At 41.4% G+C, this 24,271-nt stretch overlaps 2 protein-coding genes across 4 annotated transcripts in view; one reads left to right on the top strand and one right to left on the bottom strand.

Moving 5' to 3' along the window:
- LOC119655906 (flotillin-2) overlaps positions 1-24,271 on the bottom strand; it is a 364,992-nt gene that overhangs the window by 279,415 nt on the left and 61,306 nt on the right. The gene's annotated exons all lie outside the window — the stretch shown is intronic.
- On the top strand, positions 2,141-14,380 carry LOC119655903 (glucose dehydrogenase [FAD, quinone]-like). Its single transcript, XM_038062059.1, has 2 exons — positions 2,141-2,547; positions 12,394-14,380. Exons 1-2 carry the CDS (start codon positions 2,388-2,390, stop codon positions 14,112-14,114), a joined length of 1,881 nt encoding a protein of 626 aa, XP_037917987.1. The 5' UTR covers positions 2,141-2,387; the 3' UTR covers positions 14,115-14,380.

Raw genomic sequence — 24,271 nt, 5'->3', positions numbered from 1 at the left:
AGGCGACGTAATCCTTCAAAGTGAGCCCCTGGACATCCAGAACCATCAATTGACAACGACGAGCTGCTTGTGCTAGTCGAAATCGAGAAACTGGACGTACACTATCTGACAGTTTCCCGGCACCTGCAAAAACTTGGAAAGGTGAAAAAGCTCGACAAATGGGTTCCGCATGCCCTTACAGAGCAAAACATGGCGCTTCGAATGGAAATTTGCAGTTCTTTACTCACCCGCAACAGAAGCGATCCCTTTTTGCGCAGAATAGTGACATGTGATGAAAAGTGGATATTCTACAACAATGGCCGCCGATCAGCACAATGGCTAGTTGCTGATGAGTCACCAAAGCATATGCCGAAACCAAGCCTCCATCCCAAGAAGGTAATGGTGACTGTTTGGTGGTCTACAGCTGGAGTTATCCACTGTTCTTTTTTGGCACCTGGAGAAACGATAAATGTACAGAAATGCTGTACCCAACTCGAGGAAATGCACCAAAAGTTGAGTATTCAACGGCCGAGATTGGTCAACAGAGATGGTGTGATACTCCTTCCCGACATTGTACAACCTCATGTATCCAGAACAGTGGTTCAAAAGTTGAACGAATTACAGTATGAGACTCTGCCTCATCCACCATATTTACCGGAGCTTTCCCTAACCGACTAGCACTTTTTTAAGCATTTGGATCATTTTTTGGCGGAAAATCAATTTAGGAACGAAGAGGCTGTCAAAATTGCCTTCGACGAATTTATCAACACCCGACAATTGGACTTCAACGAAACTGGCATAAATTCTCTTGAATCTCGCTGGGAGAAGTGTTTGGAATTGACTGGCACCTATTTTGATTAAATAAATAAATTTTTGTAAGCTTTAGTCGTTTCAAATTTTAGTACCAAAACGCCCATTTCATTTGCAACAACCTAATAATTTGAAAATCCCAAATCTGCTATGACACACCCTATACACTTCATCTCCATCTCCCTATCTTAAAATAAAATTAATTAACTTCTGCACACTTGTAAACAAAATTTTTCAGCAATACGACTTCAAAAGTTCGCGCGGAATTTCAACTACTATAAACAAACTTACATGAAATCAAAATCTAAACTTACTACACCCTAAGATACCGCAGAGTACCAATATCACATCACTCTAGAGCTTCATTCAACTCGTTCTAAAATGATATGCATCATGATTTCCTATTATTAGTTACAAATTCAGGGGAAGGGGTCAACGAATTGAAGACTTTTCTACTGGGTTTCTCTACGAATTACGCAGTCCTAATGTGATTTTTTCAAATTTGCTTCAGTTCCAACTCCCTTAATGTCTACGAAAACTGTTTGGTGTTTTTCGAGATATTACGAAGCTGGTTTCAGTAGCGTTATTAGATAGCCTTTCTCAGGTCAGTCCCAGTACACGATTTAATTACAGACCCCCAACGAAACTCTAAGCAGGCCAGCCGAAAAAAGCATTTAAAAAAGTGAAAGACTTTAATTGCATCTACCAATGGTACTTCATGCATGCAGCTGCTCGCTTCAATAACACCCAGCTGTCCTTAAATGGCCCGCAATGCTTTTACTAATCATCAACTTACGCGCTATGAAAAAGCGTAATTAACTTGTTAGTTTTTTTCTATCAAATCTCCAACTCATGTAAAAGCACTTCCTCAGAGGACCTTGATTTACCACCAACCGGAACATGAACATGATCGTGGCGGCAATCATCATCGATTTTGAACAAAGTTATGGTCACTTTGACCCAAGCCGAATAAATAATAATAAACATAAAATCGTTAATTTTTTGTTTATTGTAGCTATTTTGAGCCTCACTGAATAATTCAACAAAGTGGATTTCTTGCAAAAGCTCGGCTCGCGAGTGCGAAACACCCAAGACGCAAGCTAGTCTTAAAAAACAGCAAAAAAGGATCGAAGATAAATTTCAAGTGTAGTTATGTGAGCACAGCGATCATGAATTAAAAATGAGATAATGAAACTTATTTATGAATATTAAAAATAACTGAAATACAGGTTTTTGAAACGGTTCGCCCGGGGTTAATCTAAGACTTTTACTCTTAACCTGTTTCTTGGATGAAATAGATCTACTGCACCCATCTTGACTCATTTGCCTCATAAACGCTGGCTGACACACATATCCCGCTTAAAAAAAAAACGTGTAAACAATTCTGAAACTATTTTTCGTTAAGGTCTTTTTGCTTACATTCGGGGACCGATAAAACTCGTTCGAGGTCAATAATCTCGTAATCATCTTAACTGAAATCTTGAGCATTTTCAGTTTCCTCAGAATCGGCAGACAGTTTCCAGCTACACTTTGTATTTGACTTCAAGCCGGCTAACATCATCTCCACCTGTATATCGAGAGTATCTTTTTTGTGTGATATGAATCTGTTTGTGTTTTTTGTGTGCTATCTAGCGCTAGTACCTTCCGCCTTTGGAAGTATTTTGTATAATGGTCTACCCAGTATCATGTCCACATATTTAGAGGATATCCTGAATTTTGGCAACGAAAGTGTAATTTCAGTACAGAAACAGATTGTAGGTAAGTGAAACGAACTTCAAGAGAAAATAAAGGAGATAGTGGTCTCCTAATTGTCGGACAAAATTATCGCTGAAAGAATCTGCTAAGATGACAACAAATTCGGGTACAGAAAGTTTAGTATGTGCTAGTTCAAAAGTGAAAGAAAAGTGTCCTTTGATAGTATTAAATTAAATTAAATCGTCATAATAAATTAGACTGTTACAATCCAAACTTTTCGAAACACGTAACCTCAAACTTGAAAGCGATATGTTTCCTCTATTTTGAAAAATGTTTATTTATGACACAGCGAGCATGATGTGCGATACGTGATTCGATGTTGCAATCTGCCTGTCTGACCAATTTATGAAATGTGTCTAAGTCATTCAAATATTACCAAATAAAAGTGGCATTTATAATAGGAAGTATGCAATAACGTGAAAATTGAAACACTGACCTGCCTTTTGTGACTCACATACAAAATAAGATTGTTTGGGCCATTCACTAGCCAATTAGAGATACTAGAGACAGACCATATAAAATCTGGGACGTGCCTTTTGGGCTAAAAGTGTTACACCGATTTAGCTGGACACGTAGCGGCAATGTAATTGAACCTGCAGTTCATCAGGACAGTAGCACGGGACGGGAACGCAAACAAAACAGAGCAGGCTCATCATGTTAACAAAGCCCATTTTTTGTTTTACATTCCCAAAAAAAAAGATATAAAAAAGTCAATGCTTTCTTGGCGAATATTTACGTGGCTAGAGTAATAATAAGGTAGTCCAAGGAAAAGATTCGGGGAATCGAAAAACTCTACTACCATTCACCTTTCAAAAAGTGCACCAAAAATGCTATAATAGTGATTATCTCAGCCGTCCTAATCTGTGGTAAAGTCGACATACCACAATTTATGCAAGAGATCTCCATAGAATCAACAATTTTTTTCCGCTATTGTGAGTAGTTAAAAGTGCATTCACCCGATCTGGAGACATCATCATAAGAAATTTGCATTGGCTGAAGCTGGTTCCCATAATTCTTTCGTATAAATGGAATGTCAAGAAATAATAAAAGTTTTGGTTGATGTTCTCCATTCTTCCATCCGGAATCATAATAAGTGGCGGCAGACTTGACTGGAAATTAAATCCTACCAAACCTGTCTTCCACGCAAATCAATATCTCCATGTCCACAATGGAATCAAGTTGCTTCCTCCCTTTGAACTTCTCAGCTTGCCCTTGACTAAGCGCAAGTAAATAGCCAAGTTGAACATATAAGACAATATTCATGCACTCGCTCTGGTTAACATATAACATTGTTACCAAGAGGATGCCTTTTCATGCCCATTTTTGAGTGGAACATTTTTTTATCCATCATAGATTCTCCAATTCCGTTTTTGCTTATATGAGGCCACAATCAAGATAAAAAGACTTCAGTAATTATTTTTCAAACCCGAAACCGAATCCACCCTTCAATTGAGACTGAAAGCTGAGCGCCTTTTCCCAAAACTTAGGACAGTATCAGGAGCCATTTCCAGAAATTTAAAAATAAGCAAATACTTCTTAGATCATCTCTCCTATAATACCAATAAGATTATCATGATAATCTACTCTAAATTTCTATAACATCTACAAAAGGGTTTCAAGCCAACTAATATGGTGAAAAAAGTTTCGGTTCAATGGTCATCATTGGTAACATTGATAGTGTTAACTCGATTTGCCTCGATTTGTTTTAATTAATCAATTACTTGCAAGTTCTTCTTCCTTCCGCAGAAGGTTCATGACAAACCACGCCAATAAGATGTGTGTACTCCTAGATTTCCAAGGCAAAAAGGCCTTAACATGTTGAAAACCAAATACTTCCCACATTTCGATTAGAACTACATAATCATATCCCCATATTTATCCAGAAATTATTTCAATTATAAGTTGTCATGTCTGTCTGCACTGACAACTATGTCCGTCTGTACTGATGAATCACCACACAAATTGTTATTTAGTGGTCCAGAAGTGTTCTGTATTTGCTATAAATAAATCCTATGTGGCCATAGTGGAGTAACTACACATATGCACTATCGTCGATTTGCCCAAATATACTTCAGTTCTTCGCACGACTTGCGGAGAAACTTGCATTCTCCCTTGACTGTCCTGCGCAATATAGTTCTTCCAGTAAAGCAGTTACTTTCCTTTCTTAATGGGTTACAATTCATTGTCACTTCAATCACGGGTTTTTGACCCGTCATATGTCGCTCTCATAACAGCTATTAACTCTGTTATGCCTCTCCTACATAGAGCATGGCAGATATACTTCCTTTTCACGTTGTCTAAAACCTTCTCTAAATTAATGAAGAGCAGGTGAAGTGGGAAGCCAGGTGATATCACATCACCTTTTCAAAAAAGTAGTATTACAAACATCACAGTCGCAGTCGATAGTACCAAATATTACTTATCACCAGAATGATATTTTTCCTGAATTTATCACATTCGTAGTATAAAATAGTATACGATAGCGCTCGGTAGATAATGAATGGACCTCTTTTCAAACAAGAAAAGAAACAAGTCGGGAAACCGGAAGCTTGACGCTTCAGGTATAAAAGGTTTTGTGTTCCCTATGTGAGGAGCATAATGCAGTTCTCCATTGGCTGATAGCATTGAACGGGATATTTAAATCGCTCAGATCTGTTAGCGGCAGTGACCTGTCCAGAACTGAGCGATTTAAATATCGCGGGTCAATGCTATCAGCATCCCCGGGGTTGATTCGGTCCAAGAGATTTGTTTGCGTCAACTCGTGTGACACCCAAACATCCAGTTTCTTTGGAATCCAATCTTCTGCAAGTGGTTCCAAACGGTTTTATGGTCTACACTCAGTTCCTGGTCAATCGAGCGAATGCTCACATGCTGGTCCGCTTGGATGATTTCGACGATTTTATCGGTTTCTACGACGATTGGCCTACCAGTACGGGGTGTACCTTCGACATCCACTACGCCAGAACGATGCGATAAGTACAACACAAAACATGTGGAAGTGTCGCAATCTATAGACAAAATACGACATTTCTTTTTCCCCAACCCAATATTTCATTCGAATGTCACCTATTCTCCTTAATTCTGACGCCAGCACCTTATTTGTATGGCTTAGGGTGCGATATACTCCCACGAAACTGATAAGTTTGAATTGCTATAACTTTGTCCCCAGATTTCCATGAAATTTGGCGTGTGTATGCGAAATATGATCTTCTATAATAATAATAATAATCGTTGGCACAGCAATCCATATTGAATCAGGGCCTTGAAGTGTGTTAGAGCACTTTACTCAAGACCGTAACGGTACACTACAGTACACTGGAGGAGGCAATATGGTTGGCATTCCGTTGGCGCGCTGATTTGACGCAGGTACTTATTCACGACTGGTGTCCGACGTCAAATCACGATACAAATCCCACTGCCACCAGTGAGATTTGAACTGCGATCTTTCGTATAACAGCCTTGTGCTCTAACCACGCAGTTATACGGACACATGGTCTTCAATGATGGTGTGAAATTTGGTAGTCCTAGGATGAATTTAAGGGGGGTTTTTCATAGGATGAATTTAAGGGGGGTTTTTCATAGGATGAATTTAAGGGGGGGTTTTCATAGGATGAATTTAAGGGGGGTTTTTCATAGGATGAATTTAAGGGGGGGTTTTCATAGGATGAATTTAAGGGGGGTTTTTCATAGGATGAATTTAAGGGGGGTTTTTCATAGGATGAATTTAAGGGGGGTTTTTCAATAAATTTCTAAAAATTGGTAATATACTATTAGTAAGTTTATTTGAGCAGATACCGGAATGGGACACTGAGGTCTAGATTTCATCTAAGCGCACTTTCCTGATTTTTTACAGATTTTTAGGTTGGGTAGTTTCCGTAAATGAGTCCTATCTCACTTTAAGTGCGCACATTTTGAATCCTTACTTGCGCACTTTGCAATTTGCGCCAAAACTAGTCAGTTTTTTTCCGAGACCTTTCATTTGATACCCCAGACGGTTTGCATGTATGGGGAGCCCCCCTTTAAACTGCACCTAAATTTATGTCACTCGCTGTATGCATAGGATTTCATATTTAACATCTGTCCACCAAATTTCGTTCGGATCGGTTTAGCCGTTTTGGAGAAAAGTGCGTGTGGCGGACAAACAGTGAATCGATTTTTAATAAGGTTTTGTTTTACACAGAAACTTTAAAAGCAAAATTGCACCGTAGTACAATAATTTCACGAGTAGGAAACAGGGAATTATGATTCGTGAAAACGCACAGCCGCCTTGTACTCATAAGGGCGGCATGATGTATCGAAGAATACATTATGGCATTACTCGGTGATGTTTAGTGATGCGACCTCACATCACTACGAGATTATAAAAGAATACTTTTCAGAAGAGCAATACTGTCATCGTTTCTCTACTCGGTGGTGGTGGGGTGACGGTAACGTGGTATTACACTTTAAGGTGACATGTATCTTTTTTGTGATATTGCATACATATATAACACCCCTATCTCGCTTTTTGAAGTGTTTCAATTATGGAAAGGTTCTTGATACTACTCGAGAATTTGTGAAATGAATGGGTCTCAAATTTTAAAACTACAAAAAAGTAAAAATGATTCGCCCGGACGTAGAGACCGATATAGAGGAACATCCGAGACAATCTGTTCTCATGTCCATTCACCCTAAGTCTCAAATGCAAATAAATATCGCCATGAGATGCTCTACCCTCTTGGTATCTCGGGAAATTCAAAATCAAAGTTATGTTCGCTCGCACAAACTACTCAAACAAATTGAACAACATTTAAAAGAAAGTGAACAAAATAAGCAAAAATATAAAGGAGATAATACAAAATAGTTTGAAGCTTACAACATGGTACTACCTATAGACAAGACACTCCTTGTATCAAATCGTATAGTCATCGTTAAGACCTATCCTGAAGGACTATATGCTCAACTACAAGATAGGTCATTAATATCTAACTGACAACCGATTGAATGAAACAAGTTTTGAGTTATTAAAAACGATGGAAAGAAGATAAAATATTGTTTTTGATAAAAAAAAAGGCTACCATCATAGTAGGCACCAGATAAATATTATCGGACATCAATACTATTGATTGAAATTGGAAAACAATGGTTTACGGACTTCAAGCGTGGTAGTACCAACCCCGTGGATACCGAGCACAGCAGACGTCCTCTCGAGGCAACCTGACAAGACAACATAAAAAAATCATTTTATCGTTTTGCAAAAGCGGAAAATGTGATAACAGCAACCTGCAAATTTCAAAACTTCCTTGCTCCCGAAACGTCAAAAGCGTCTCGGATGGCGACTGACCCAACCGATTACACTCTTTGGCGATCTTTAACTGAGTGTACACAACGTGTTAATAGCGGTATCGAGGACCTCCACGATGCTTGCTTTCTCCAACTTGATCAGGTATTCCACTGACATAACCTGGACATTCTGGGCCTAAGCGAAATTCAATAGTGGGACCCAGGGGAGTGGTTTTCTCCCTCTTGTGGCACTATGCTTTATTACTCTAGCGTAGTGATAGCAGACGCTGCAAGGCGATCTCTGAAGACCGGGTAGCCAGTTTCTGACAGAATTTTGACTGAAATATTCTAATCCATGTTACGGATCAATACAATCATGATGTGCTGTGCAACTGAGATTTCCGAGAAGAAGGCTTTCTAAAAACAATTACAACCAGTATAGGAAAGGGTTGACCATGATGGGTGATCTCAATGTGATTGTCCGTGACAATAAAGCAATTTTCACTACCGCGTCATCGGCAGTACGTTATTCGAGCACAGGGCATACCACAAAGTCAGTTGAGTTGATGCTGTTATAAGAATTTGGCTTTCCGGTTCGCATGAACAATCCTCATCCGGTTTCAAGCTTTAGTCAATCCCTGTCCGGTCTGTTGGCTTATACTCATCATTTGCAAATCGGATGAAGTATAAAGTTCCTTGAATGAGCCATATCTCACGAAGTGTGCAGTAAGGATAAAGAGTAATGTTTAACACCATGCTTTAAAAAGTTCTTTGACAATTTTCTGTTTGGTAAAGCCAGTTGTGTATTACAGCATTTCGAAATGGATGTGTACATGCGTGCGTTTCCACAGTTTCAAACGTCCCACCAAATTTCGTGTCGAGAAGTAAAACCGTTTTTGGCAAAAGTACGTTTGACAGACAGAGAGTAAGCCGATTTTAATAAGATTTTGTTTTACCCAAAGTCTTAAAAAGGTCCAGAACTATTTACTTTATCCCATAATTGCAATAATACTGATACTAATGCTATGAATAAAAAAATTTCGCAAAGCGGCCTGAACTTCCTCTTCGTCGTAGGACCATCTTTTTTTCAAGTCTCTCTCGGTACCAAACAGACTGCCAAAACTGAACTAGAGAGAACAAAAGTTGCCATGATACTGTTACCAAGCCACTGTTTTTGCCGATCTCTACAGTCTATTATCACTCAATTTTCTAAAGGCAATATCAACAACGCAGTCAACAGAGGTTCTTGAGATGAACTATTGACAAATCATCTTCAGAATCGCTGTGGAGAACGTTATCAATTGATACATACAATCACACACATACTTGGCTCCAGTCGTAAAAAAGTCGGAACGGCTTGCTCGACGATGAATATAAGCTAGCAACAACAACAGCAAGTAATGCTGCATTCTCAAAGAACGCGGGCACGCGCGGAGACTTATCGCGAACTTCGTCGAGCAGAGAAGCGACTTTACAGACGGAAAAAGGAAGCCTAGGAAAATGAACTGGTCTGTGAACTCGAGAAGTAAAGGGAGCAACCGTATCAAGCGCGAACGTTTTACCAACAGTCAGCAGGATGAAACCTTATACACCTCGATGCATATCCTGCCGAGGCAAAAAGAAAAATCTGATTTCCAACAATATCGGCATATTGGACCGATGGCGAATTAGAGGTCTCGCCAACTGAAGACGATGAAAAAATACTAGCACCACCAAGCATAGAAGAAACATCCCGTGTAATTCATCGACTTGACCAATGTGCGTGGCCAAATAAAAGCAACAGGCTCACTCGAGACCATTCGACATCAACAACAATCTAACACAAGGACATGCCCTGTCGTGTCCCCTTTTCAACCTAATCATGAAAAAAAGTGATCCGTGATGCTGAGGTAAATGCGAGAGGCACTATCCTCCTTAAGTCCACCCAATTACTGGCCTATGCTGACGATATTGACATCGTGGGAAGAAAAACCCGTGATGTACAATTAACCTTCATCCAAATCGAGCAGACGGCGCGAGATCTTGTGCGCACATTAATGAAGGCAAGACGAAACATGATGGCAACGTCAACACCTAAACCCAAACAGGCAACAACATCAAATAACACTGGTCAAATAAAAACAATAAAGATAGGAGACTACAACTTTGAGACTGTGATAATTTCTCTTACGATGATGAAATCCGCGCACGGTTGTTGTCAGCCAACAGAGCCTATTTCAGCTTACAAAAACTGTTCTGCTCGAAACGTCTCACCATAGGATAAAACTTTTACTGTACGAGAATATTTGTCCCCCACAAGGACATGAAGGATTCCGTAGCCAATATAACGACGAAATCTATGAGCGATACCACGACCGACCATCTGGCCTGGTTGTGGACAAACTCCAGCAGAATAGATCGCAATGAGCGGGTTACTTAATCCTTATGATGAGGATGATCCAGCGCGGAAAGTCAACAAAGGCAATATCTACCGTAGAAAAATAAGACGAGGCAGACCCTGCCTCAGATGGAGCGATGATGTAGGACTGGACGCCAGGCAACTTTTAGTGACATCGGAGTGATGGATTTCGGTGCAAAAACAGGGTAACTCAGGTTCCTTATTAAGATAGGCCTAGATCGGATACCGGTTGTTGCGCCGATGGTGATGATGAAAACACGATTCTCAAAAAAAATGTTCTACTGTTTATTTAAGGCACATGCAGAGTTCCACACTCCGAACTGCCAGTATCGTGTGTACACATTCAGAGGTCGCCCTGGGTCGGCCCGGAATACTGTGTTCCCAGCTCCAAAATTAAATCCGAAAGATTTGTTCGCCCTTACCTTTTCATGAGCCATAACTTTCACTGTCTGTATGACTTTTTGCGGCATTTTCCGCATTTTTATCACTGTTCTAGAACTCTAACGACTGTTCCTAAGGACCTAGTACCTATTGAAACCCTTTCTTCTTTCCGGCCATTCATACTTAGCACTTTTCTGAGAGTTCCCGATTTTAGCACTTTTCGCCGTCATTAGCATCGTAGGACAACTGAGGATCCTGCGACATCCTAACTTGAATCGAAGAAGGTTCTTCCTATAAGGCATTCTTCTGAGCACCTCTTAAAAACCTAATTATATTCCTTTTAAATAACTGGTTCTCCAGCCTATTTGCATCACTATATTCAACGGAGACCAAGTAAACCGATCACCTATATTCGATGGAGCTCCTTAATAAAAGCTGGTATTTCGGATGCATTGTCTACCTTGTTCTCTATCAATTCAAAGAGTAGGTCGTAAAAATTGAGAAAGACATTAAGCGATATACCAGGCAAATCCTTAGACATATATAGTTAGAACTACCTAGTAAAGCGGGAAATCGCACGAAGAGAGCTCTCAGTGGAACTTATTTGGAGCCAAAATCCAACATTATACGAGGATACTTATGACAAACTAGAAGGATTTTGGTTTGTGAAGGAAAAATTTGCATTCGCCCTCAAGACCTTGACCTTATTTGCTCCGAATCTAAAAGACTAACCAAAACTAGTGCGAAACCTGAAGTTACATGCAAGCATGAAAGATTATGCCGACAAAGCAAGAGATAGATCCAAATTTTTCGTGTCCTGTGAAGTACTATATTGTCTTGATATTCCGTTCATGATTTGATCCTAGAAATTCTGACTGTATTTCCAAACATCATTCCAACAGGATCTTGCTTCAAATGAGTACACCACTGGCGTTTCCTAAAATCCGCTATTGGTATCGATCAGTCAAATGGAAATTATTACTGTGTTTAATACTAGAAGAATTAATTTGATATTATCATTTTGTGGATTAAACGTTGTTGTTGAAAAGACAAAGAAAGAGGACAAACAGCAACGTCAATCAGGAAAGTGGGAGACGAAACGGGAAAAAAAGACTCAATTATCTGGGAAACCATAAATCCAAATTCGATATTCTGACTTAATCCAAAAACGACATCAGGTGGCCGGCTTAATTTAAGCATACATTAAATAATAAATTCGAACCAAACGGTACAACAGTAAATGAATGAACCTCCAGGAGATGACCAAAATACAATAGCCGTAAGTTAAGTCCATGGGAAATGGCCTCGAAGAGCCCCATCCAAAAGATGGGAGGACTCAACTGATGCAGAGGGCATATTGCTCTTGAGACTGGTTCAATTGGTCAACCGAAATGACGTACCAGTCAACACCTGTCGAACCTTAGAACAAGAATATTTAAACTAAGCTTTCCTTAGATTGGAAGCTAAGCAACGCTAATATACAAACGAAAAAAATGCACCATTTTCGGAGCCATCACTGGAATCCGTGATGAAAATCGCTAACTCTCAATTCTTGTCTTTTATGTAGAGCTCCGATGTGGAATCCCGAGGGACAAAATTCATTGTAATTTTTGTGTAGACTTACATTACGGCAAAATGAAAATTTTATGAACAGTTGGTAGTAGGAACAGGTGACAGAAGTTCGAAAACCATGAAGTCAAACATTAATTTCATACTTCGGAAAATGGAATTCCGAAAATATTCCCAAAACCTCCTTTCAGTGTCCTTCGAATACTTTAACTTATACGTAGTTTTCTTTTTTCTTCAAGGTCCTAAAACCGCCAGACAAGTGTACGACTTCATTATAGTAGGCTCAGGGCCAGCCGGTTCGGTCATCGCCAACCGTCTCACGGAAAATCCACAATGGAACGTTCTTCTCATAGAGACAGGTGGGGTAGAAAATCTCTTCCATGAAATTCCGGCGCTTGCTGCTTTTCTACAAGGTACTTCGTCAAACTGGAACTACAAATCCACACCTCAATACAATGCATGTTACGGAATGAACAACAACGAATGTGCTCTGCCCAGAGGAAAAGTATTGGGAGGAACTAGCGCAATCAATTATATGATCTACAATCGTGGAAATAGGAGGGATTTCGATAGGTGGGCAGCCGCCGGTAATGTTGGATGGTCATATCGAGAGGTACTACCGTATTTCCTAAAATCGGAAAGGGCCAACTTGCGAGCTTGGCGGAATTCACCATACCACAATACACAAGGTCTCCTGAGCACAGAAGATGTACCTTACAGGAGCGGCATGGTAGGGCCGTTCGTACAAGCTGGAGTAGAAGCTGGTTTAAACGAGGTGGACTATAATGGTGAAAGTCAAGTAGGAATTTCATTCGTTCAAGCTAATACACTCAGAGGACGTCGTCATAGTGCAGCCAGAGCATTTTTGAAGCCAATTCAATTCAGGCCAAACCTTCACGTCATGATAAACACGCGAGTGACGAAGGTTCTGATAAATCCAGTGTCCAAAGAAGCATATGGCGTTGAATATTCATACAAGAAAAAAAGATATGAAGTCGGTGCAAAGAGGGAAGTCATCCTTTCCGCCGGGGCTTTCAACTCTCCACAACTTCTGATGCTCTCAGGAATTGGACCTCAAGAACACCTAAATCAACTACAAATTCCCCTCATAAAAGACTTGCCAGTGGGTAAACTTCTATACGATCATATGAGTCACTTTGGCCCGACCTTTATTCTCAATTCCACTGGAAACACCCTCCTGGTCAGCGATCTGAATGTGAATGACTTCAAGCAATACATTAAAGGCAGAGGTAGATTAACCTTAATCGGCGGGGTAGAAGCATTAGCTTTCGTAAAAACTCCCAATTCTGAAGAACCTCCAGATATGCCTGACGTCGAACTGATTTTTGTTCCTGGAAGTTTTGCTTCAGATCAAGGCACTGGACTTAAAAGAGGTGCCAATGTCAAGGACGATGTCTATGATACCGTCTTTAAGCAACTAGAAACTATCCCGCAAGATCATTTCTCAACGCTAATCATGTTATTCCATCCCAAATCGGTAGGATATATCCATCTCCGGGATAAAAATCCCTTCCATTGGCCCATAATTGATCCACAGTACTTCACCAGGCAGGAAGATGTAGAAACACTCTTGTACGGAATTAAAGCAGCCATACGTCTTAGTCAATCCCCAGCGTTACAAAGACTTGGCGCCAGATTACATGACACCCCTCTGCCTCAATGTCGGGAACACCACTTCGGATCTGATAACTACTGGAGATGTTCAATTCGAACCCTGTCCTACACACTTCATCATCAAGTAGCTACATGCAAAATGGGAATTCCTGAAGATCCTACCACTGTCGTCAATCCTCAGCTCCAAGTGCATGGAATCCTAAGGTTACGAGTTGCAGACACCAGCGTCATTCCATTTCCGCCAACATCACACACAAACGCCATGTCAGTGATGATTGGAGAGAAAACAGCAGATATGATTAAAGATACATGGAAATGGGGCTGAATTTCGTTTTTAGGTCTATTAAATATTTAGTTTTATGAAATTGCTTCAGATGATATGTTGCGATATCGGAGTGGGTAGTTATGAACGAAGTATTCGAATATACGTAAGGATCTCTTACATGTTTTTTTGACATACTATTTAAGTTATTAATAAGTTACAATTGCAAAGACAACCAAAACGTCCACTAATAAGCCATTATAACATTTTGTTAATATTTTTAAATTCACAGTCATCTAAATCGTTATGTATATTATTGTTGTAATATATGGTTCCATTGTGTGAAAAGCGAATATTCTTTTGTTAAAATTACATAAGTATATCCCTTGAATTATCAAATTGTCAAATAGAAATTAGGATTTAGAATCGATGCCTGATGTCAGTTTTCAATTTGCTGGACCTTGAATGGTTCTGTATGCAGCTACCAAACCTCCCACTAAATCTTTCGTGGAAATAGGCGACACGTGTACCAATGAACTAAATTCTAATTATTCCCGGAAAACGTCTGGTAAGCCAGGAACATGCAAATTTGACAAGTAATAGAGAGAGAGAGATTATAGAGAGATTTAAGCTCAGAAATAACTAAAACCCAAGCGAAACCTTTACTTTACCTCAATGCTAACCGCCGCTAGTTGCGCTCCTACCTCCTAAGGTGTAACACATGAGCTCACATATCTCAGTACCTCGTCAGCGAAAGGTATGGCCTGCCGGAGAATGATCGCTTCACCCATAGTGATTACTACACCATCTTTCTAAATCTTTCTCAGAGGATGTGACGACCGGGGGCACCGCAATCACCGAAAAAATTTTAAGAAGGCGATTCGACCGTGATGAAACTACGGGAACTGAAGGCACAAAATTTGATTGCTACTGAAGCTAGAAAACTCAATCGTCGAGCATTTAGAGCAACATCGGAAGAGATATGTATGTCATAATGAAAATGATCCCTACAGATCTTCTAGCTAACGAAGCGCATTAAATCCAGGAGAAAAGGAAAGCGATTTCGAGGTGGCTGCAGATTTCCGAAGAATCATTGGACAGGAATTATACAGGAGAAGGCAGCAATGGCAAGGTAACTCCGATGGTATTGTCGATTCTTTCAACTGTCGTGATTACGCCACTACACCCGAAAGCCTCTGACACATTATGCTCGATTGTGGGAGGTTTAAGGAGGTTGAACTGCACTTTGGAGGTAGGTACGCGACCCCACAGTTTGGTGGTGGTTCTGAGATCATAGGCAAATTGGGTCTTGATAAACGCCACAATAGCCGTGATGCAGAAAAAGTTCCAAGAGTGCAAATCTGGAAAAGCCAGCAGACGCGTGATATAAACGGGTTGCTGTAGATCATATCCATACCCGCAAAGGAATACCTCACGATGGTTGCACGAAAATATAGACAGAAGAGTGGAAATGGTTTGAATGAATGTAAGTTCCTGGAAGGCGCAGCAAATTCTTTCCAAGATTTCCACCTTCATTCGAAACAAAGTAATATGCACTGGGACGTCAAAATTCCCTTATAAAAATTGAGACTGACCTTAACAGCTACCCAGAGAGCCAGACAAGATACTAAAAACAAGTGGAAACAGATCTGGAAACAAGTGACCAAAGCGTTCAATGTTTCCAGGTCAAATTAAACGAATTGTTCCAGTCCTGGCACGGCTTGTTATACCTATAAAAATGCGTGTTATGCAAATGAAAAGCTTGAATATCCCTAAAACGCAAATTTTCAAACACAAAAATATCAGTACCTACGATTTCATGCCATTTTCAAACTCAAATTAAAATCCCTCCCCTGTGAGTTAAGACTGAAAAATACACTCATCGTATCTTATGACTATCGCTAAAGGCAAGTAAAAGGGGTAGAAATGTGTGGCTTAGGAATCTGCAAATTTCTACACTCCCAAGGCAGTATTGATGAGCACTGAGCAGCCATCAAAAGTCCGTGAACCTCTGGTGCGTACGAAATTATCCGCCATTTCCCAAAAGGACTTTACAAGACCGGGCTGAATGTGAAAACGTGGAGGCGGATCGGTGAACGTAAGGAGCTGAGAGCTGTGCTAGGTTGAAAGAGTTCCATTGTCGTTCAAAAGTACGAGAAATGTTCCGCAGGGTATGCCGTGATAAAAAGAACTCCACTATTACATACGTTGCTCAGGGAAAAAGAAGTTGGCGCAAATAATTACGAATTCGGCATCGTATAACATATCACAAAATAAGATATAGGTGGACGTAAATACTATATTTCGATTGCCCTGTGAAAGATGCTAATGGCAGGTTTCTTATCTGCCACGGGGACGTGGTAGTACAGGAAAACACTGTATTCACAACGATCATACACAAGTTTACACGGGAACTCATCCAGAGTGGTTCACTACAGACTATCTGGTACCATGGGAATCAGGCTTGTTTCCTGTTGTTGCAAAGATATTAACTAAAATCAACCTGGAACGCATCAAGGAACAGCTTGAACAGGCTTGAATAGAGAACAGGCTAGTTTCCTGTCTGCATGATACTATATGGACCACATTTCTTCTCGTCATTGGGAACGTTGTCCATGTGGTTTCGGCTGGACATCGCGGAGGGTTTCAAACGGCTAAGCCATCTTTCCTGAAATAGTTCGACACGCTATTATCTGTTTGCTCTCAGCTTGGAGCTTGGAATTGGGGAGGCGCAGTGGGGCTGAAGATAAACAACAACAAAACCATGGTACTGCATGGGCAGAAAATCAAAGGCGTCTAAAAATTTGTGTATCTAAGTAGCGTTATTTCGATTGATAATGGCACCGAATTTCATGTCACTCATCGTATTAAAAACGCTAAATTTGCCATTTCTGTTCTGTCTATAATCTGGAAATGTAACTATCTCAACACAACAACAGTAGCGGATGTTCCCTCTGTGCTACTATATGGAAGTAGTAAATAAAAGCTGCTGTTATTCGGAAGTTCCATGTTTCATCAGTTTTTGTTACCGGATTATTTGGGCCCTTCGACAGGCTATGGATTGGATACACGTGGACGGATTGGATTGATCAAAAAATGGAAGTAGTAGTAGATAAATCACTCATAAAGAAAATGCGACAACTCCATTGGGGTTATTCCATAAAATCCAATCCATTATCCCAGCGCCCAATGCGTCGCCTTAGAAAGGCGTACCTAGTAGTAATTCGTGAACTAGAAGAATTTCCTTACAGTGTAATCAACCTATTAACAGAAAATTGACAATAATGATGCGAGTGCGAAGTCTTTTCAAAAAGTAACCGAAATTTTTCAAGTTTATTAAAGAAATTCAGAATTACACAGGACATCCATCCTGCCCTGCCCTTCCCCCTGCTTTATGAAGATTATGTTTTCCTAGCATAGCAGTTCTCATAGCAAACGTTCCCTCATACAACCCGGTCTCAGATTCAATCTGAATAAAACTGAGTTTTTGACGACCGATCCCCATGAAACAGGCACCTGCCCAAAAGTAAGCGAGTTAAATATTTCGGATCAACGCTATCAGTCAAATGTGAACTGTGTAATAAAATTGCTTCACGAATTAGGGCTACTTGGATGAAGTGGCGTTCTACAACTAGCGTTCTTTGTGATCGACGTACCAACGAACGTCTAAAATCCAAAATTTACCACAGTGTCGTCCGCCCTGCCGTCTTCCAAGGTTGTGCACCAAATATAAAATACAACGAACGATGCCTCGCGGTAATGGAGACGAAGATGTTAGTTTGGACCATTGGCATAGCACGTTATGATCACATCTAAAGTCCGCGATCGACATAGTGATGCATCAATCGGGGAAAAATTGCAGGAACCGTTTTCGATGGTATTCGCGCTGATGAGAATTCACTTGCCAAGATTGGTGTGAACATCGAAGTTGTTAAGAAATAAGCAAAACGGCGGCCGAAATAACGACGGCTTAGTACGGTGGATGGTGATTTGCGAATCCATCCAGATAAGGCCTTTGCCCGTGCAAAATGACGCTACCGCTCAACACGAGGCGACCCCGCTTCTGAAATGCACAAAGGCTAAAGAAAGAAGAAGATTTGTTGTCTCCTACTCTAGAGATACTTAAATTAATTTTTCCACTTAGCCATATAGTCTTGGATTTGTTGGCACCGATGAAGGGAACAAATGGCTCCCAAAATATCGGTATTTTCAAGCATAATAAATGTTACTAGCAAATAGAAAAGGCAAGTCTTAATTATTCCAAATGGTTTATGTGGGTATATTGATCTCTATCCTCGATGGGGTCGAAATTACGTCTTTTGAGCCGAGGCTTCAACTTGAGGAACAATTTGGCGTAATTGGATTTTTGCACAACACTCTCTAATTGACAACACTGAATAGGCACATGCATTGTTGAGATCAAGAACCGAAAATTTTTTCGTAGTCTTTAAAAAACTGCTCCATCGTAACGTTGGTTGACAGTTTCCCCTTGAGAAGAAATTCATGGTGAACAATTCTATCAAAATCGAAAGGAAAGAACAAAATATGCTGAAATTCTCCCAGGGGTTAGGCCAAAGATCCTAAAACTAATGTTTACTTCGGCAACTAACAATATCATCGCTGCGGTTGACAGAATTCCGGATGATCGTTAAGCTAGCAAGATTGTTGTGACATAAGTTCATAGCTTGATCTATGTTACAGCTGCCACAGTTATTCGTCTCCACACACTCAACAAAAGAGTCGAAAAGTTCAGAAAGAAGATTGCTCGCGTTGCTCAAGCACTTATTGGAAGAAGAGCATACAGAGGTGTTGCCGACATCATTGGCAACTAACATCTCTCCAATGATATTTTAATCGCAGAAATGCTCGAGAGGCGGAAGTATAACTCGTGGTATCCTGCAATTGCATCCGTAGATATCAAAAGAGCTTTTAGCCAAGGACAGACAACACCTTGTTCTTCCAAAAACATAGAAGATTTTATAAAAATCTCAACAACTCAGGTCAACAAAGTAATCTCGATCTGGATCAGACAGGAGACTTTTGGCGACAAACCAGCCCTTGCCAATTAGAAGCAGCATGGCTCCCACACCTTATGCGTTCATGCAAGGCTCTCCAAAAATACCCACGCCTGGCATCACTGAAGCCGATTGTGAAATAGCCCTTGAGAAGGCAGGTAATTGGAAGGCGCCAGGAGTTGACAAGATTCATAACTTTCCACAATTTTTCACTAGAGGGATAGCCTATCTAATTCCCAAAGAACAGGGTGCCTCTTGCCCTTCAAAATATCAACCAATTACTTGTCTTCCCACCAAGGTCTTTACTTCAGTTCGCTACGCGAACATCTCCACCTTGATTAATTGATTTCTGAGGAGCAAAAAAAAAATGCGCAAGAGGCTTCAGGTGCTGTAAGAACAGCTTATTGTCAATACAGTAGCTGTAAAGCAGACTGACAATCAAAAAATTAAATATCTCGACAATCTACATCGATTATAAGTCAACATTTCACTCCATATCACATTTCGGATTACTACAAGTATTACGCTTGCACTAAATCAACCCGAATGTCGTTCTTCTCCTGATGAAGAATTGAAGCACGAAACTATCGGTATCCTCAGAGGAGATAACAATCACGCATGGAATTTTCAAAGGCGACTCTCTAAGCCCTCTGTAGTTTTTCCACTATCCCAAGTCATTAGGGAGGTACTTGATTTAAAAAAATTGCACCACAATCAAGGGCGTTCTCTTTGTGAGTTTTTCTTTTAGAAACAATCTTCTAGCCAATTACATCAAGCCACTGTCATGGCAGATAATTGTCTCTTTTGAACTTGGAAAGCAGAAAATGGGATCCCATGTCGAATGTTACTTCTGTACAACAGAAAATCGACAAGTGAAAAGGAAAACCCATTCACGGAGGTAATATAAAGAATTTGTTGTTGCCAGGCATTGACATGGAAGCCTCCAACAAATGATTGCCTAATGATCTACTATTCTATGAGGCCGAAGCATTCCTCACTTCAATTCAGGATGCTTCACCCCCAGCAAAAAATTACAAACGGTACATCCTTCATGACTGCTCAATCACCACCTCCAGTTGTAGGCTATGCAACTGTGAAGAAGGGACCATCCAGCACGCAACACTTGCGTGCAGGCTGTTGAGCAGTACCGAGTACACCAGTCGCCATAACTCCGTCTGCAAGGTTCTCCATCAAAACTTTGCGTTGAAGTATAACTTGGTGGTCACCCTTATTATAAGCATACTTCGCAGAGGATCTTGGACAACAATCGGGTCAAACTATTGTGGAATCACACTATTGCCACCGAAGAAGAACGCACGTGGTTCATAATTGATGTAGCCGTACCGTTGGACGGGAAAATTGTTGAAAAACAGTAAGAAAAATCCGGGGCTACGGCAATGAAGCAGACTTGGAGACTACAAAAGATCGGAGTAGTTCCAACCGTGGATTGGTCCCGCGAAATTTACATAAAGCGCTGAAAATGCGGGATCTAAAGGCTGGGATACACATAAATATGCAGAAAGCGGTAATCTTTACAACTTGTGATAAAATCCGGCTCAACAGATAGCGGTCGGCAGATCACCTAATCGGTATGGATGAGGATGATCCAGCACGGAAAGTCTATAAGGGCAATGTCTCTGGTAAAAAAAGAAGACGAGGCTGACCCTGACTGAGATGGAGCGATAGCGTAGGTCAAGATGCCAGACAGCTTTTAGGGATATCGACTTGGTGGACCTCGGGGCAAAATCGGGGTGTCTGGAGTTCCTTGCGAAGGATACCGGTTGTTGCGCCATTGATAGTGATGATGGGTAAGCAAACAAGGGTTATTTAGATATGAGTAGACACGCAAAAACGCCTTCCCAAACAACTAATAAAAATAATGGTTGTCGCGGAAACCGACATAGTGAGCTGGCAGTTAAAGAACAAACACGATAAGCAAATTTTTAATTCTAGGTATTTTTCAACAGATATCAAATTTCTAGGAAGTCTTTAGGTGAAATTTCAAAATTCTTTGTCACTTCTGATAATGATTTCTACAACCAAACGTAAACCGTAGATTCCAAGCTAGATGTAGGGTCTGACTATCTAAAATACCCAAACAAAACTAGTTCATCTCCATAATAATCATAAACAAGCACCCAATCAACCGACAACCAAACTACTCAACAACTTATTATGGTTCAACGACACGCTGATTCAACAACAAATATTTCACCTGCAGACAAGTTTAATGAACCTCCCACCTGTGCCTGAATGCATTTAACGTGCATAACTCAATTAGCGCATGCACCGACTGTTTAAATTCTGAAAAATTAAAATCACAATGCAGCAATTTGGTCATGAAACTATCAAAATAAAAGCTTTTTCGAATTGCTCATGACGAAACGGAGTTTGTTTCTGATGCAATAATTTAGTAGACGTTAATTTCTCAGGTTTAATTTCAGACAGAAGGCACTAATGTTTAAAGGCCTAGCATGATTCAGCGAAATGAAATACTTGAATCGCAACACAATGTCGAGAGGTCTATGACCACATTATGGATGGAAGTTCAAAGTCGCTCATATACCAAATGAAAATGAAAGCCAGAAGGTGAATTAGAAAGGAAGCCGCCGCTAAGTTGAACCGGTAAGAATCAAATGGCTGCATTTCCAACATCTACTTCACTTTTGGTTATCATCCGTCCATTTTTTGCTGCTTATTCCATTGTTTACATTGTTCATTATCCAATAATATTTAAGTAATCCAATTACTTTTTATTTTAATAATTTCTTTACCGTTAAGTAATTAACACCACTTCTCATTTCAACAATCCTTATAAATATTTAAGATATTTTTAAATTAACAATTCATATGTTATTTTCATTAATGTACACTTAACATTACTTTTTAATTCAACGAACTCAAAAAGACTTCTCTGTTCAATTCCCAACTTGATATCTATAATTTGTGACAGGTCTCCTAAAACAAAATCATTCATCGCACACTTTTTTGAGATCTTCCACTCCCTTGGCGTGCCACGCAAAGTGGATAGATCCGCGCCATCTATTTGCTCGCACTCGCAACATTCGAAATAAATTTCGAATGCTGCGAATCCTGCCGCGCCACATCACTCCGCCCCCAGATGAAACCTAGGGGTTTCAGCGACTGATCCCCGAACTTCGTTCGCCGTTAATCCACAAAGCGGACACGACGTTGCTTCGGGGCGCACGCGGGTTTCAGTCTGGACAAAGAGACCGCCTTTTTGTGACCACTGATCTCGAGCTGGAAGAAATGTTCTCCCCGCTCGAGAACGCGGTACGGGCCCTCATATGGAGGCTGCAGCGGCTTCCGGACGGCATCCGTCCTGATCAGCACGTGCGTGCAAGTGTCCAGCTCCTTGGGCGAACAGGCAGGTATGGATGAGTGTCGAGTGGGTGGTGGCGCTTTGATGCGTCGGAGATTGTCTCTCAGCAGACGCACCAACCCCGACTCCGTGAGACCCGATCTCTTGTCGAAGACCGGATCGCTTGGGAGTCTCGGGTTCTCCCCGTAAACCAGCTCCGCGGGGCTGGCAGCAAACTCCTCTCGGCGGGTTGTTCGAAGGCCGAGTAGGACGAGAGGCAAGACTTGCGTCCAGGACGGGTCGTCGCGTGCCATAATGGCGGCTTTCAGCGTCCGGTGCCAACGTTCCAACATCCCATTGGATTGTGGGTGGTATGCCGTAGTCCGCTGGCGTTTAAAACCAAGGAGTTTGCCTAACTCGGAGAAAAGGGTGGACTCAAATTGCATTCCCTGGTCAGTGATGACCACTGCAGGGACGCCAAAGCGAGGTATCCACTCTCGACAGAGGGCTTCAGCACATGATTGCGCCGTGATGTCTTTCAGAGGTATTGCCTCAGGCCACCGCGTGAACCTGTCGATGATTGTGAGGCAATACTTATAACCGTGCGAGTCTCGCAAAGGCCCTATTATGTCGAGGTGTATGGTGTGGAAACGCTTGGTAGTGCGGGGGAATGAGCCCACTTCTTTCCTAACATGCCTGGAGACCTTACATTTTTGGCATGCGATGCACTCTCTGGCCCAGGAATTAATATCCTTGTTCATGGAGGGCCAGAAGTATTTTCCGGTGACTAACCGGTTTGTTGTCCTGATGCCGGGGTGCGCCAAGTCGTGAACTGCGTGGAACACTTCCTTGCGAAATGTGGCCGGAATGTATGGCCGAGGTCCCTTTTCCGAGTCTTCGCAGCAGAGCGAGAGGTTTGAGCCGAAGATGGGCAACTCCCGAAATTTGTATTTGGGGTTGGACTTGAGGCTCTGAAATGCTGCGTCATCCACTTGCGCCTTGGCAATAGCCGAGAAATCGAGTGAGGCGGGGATGTTAACTTCGGAGACACGAGACAAAGCGTCAGCAACAATGTTGTCCTTCCCGGACACGTGCTGGATGTCCGACGTAAACTGGCTTATGAAGCTCAGGTGTCGAAGCTGACGAGGGGACGCTTTGTCGGGCTTCTGTTTCAAAGCGAACGTGAGAGGCTTATGGTCCGTGAACACTGTGAACGGCCTGCCTTCTAGGGAGAAACGGAAGTATTTGATGGACAGGTATGCGGCGAGCAGTTCGCGATCGTAGGTGCTGTAGTTCCGTTGAGCGGGATTCAACTGCTTCGAGAAGAAGCTCAACGGCTGCCAAACTTGGTCCACCTTTTGGTGAAGGGCAGCACCTACTGCGTTGTCAGAGGCATCAACAAAAACGGCTAGGGGTGCATCTTGCAGAGGGAATGCCAAGAGCGTAGCGTCAGCCAGTTGTTGACGAGATTTGTCAAACGCGCAGATAGCCTCTTCAGACCACACGATCTCTCGTGTGTCCTTAGTTTTGGGGCCAGACAAGTACGCGTTCAAAATGGACTGGAGATGGGCGGCCTTGGGCAGGAAACGACGGTAGAAGTTTAGCATGCCCAAGAACCTCCTCAACTCCCTCACTGTCTTTGGACGCGGGAAGCTTGTGATTGCTTGCACCTTGTCTGGGTCGGGCTGTATTCCTTCAGGGGAAATGAAATGGCCGAGGAATCTCACCTGTTGTTGAAGGAATTTGCATTTCTCAACGTTTAGGACTAAACCGGCCTCAAGGAGACGTTGAAAAATGCACTCGAGATGGGCTAAGTGCTCAGACTCAGTGGTAGAAGCGACCAAAACATCATCCAAATATACGAAACAGAATTCGAGGTTTCG

The sequence above is a fragment of the Hermetia illucens genome, chromosome 4 (assembly GCF_905115235.1).
Source record: "Hermetia illucens chromosome 4, iHerIll2.2.curated.20191125, whole genome shotgun sequence".
Classification (NCBI taxonomy): Eukaryota; Metazoa; Arthropoda; class Insecta; order Diptera; family Stratiomyidae; genus Hermetia; species Hermetia illucens.
Note: the sequence above shows the minus strand (reverse complement) of the source record. Positions and strands in the feature narration are given on the sequence as shown.

Excerpts from the sequence above, each read along its gene's own strand:
- LOC119655903 (XM_038062059.1), top strand. The coding sequence starts at position 2,388 with ATGAATCTGTTTGTGTTTTTTGTGTGCTATCTAGCGCTAGTACCTTCC. Across the intron at positions 2,548-12,393 it reads AGTACAGAAACAGATTGTAG|GTCCTAAAACCGCCAGACAA; the intron begins GTAAGTGAAACG and ends TTTTTCTTCAAG.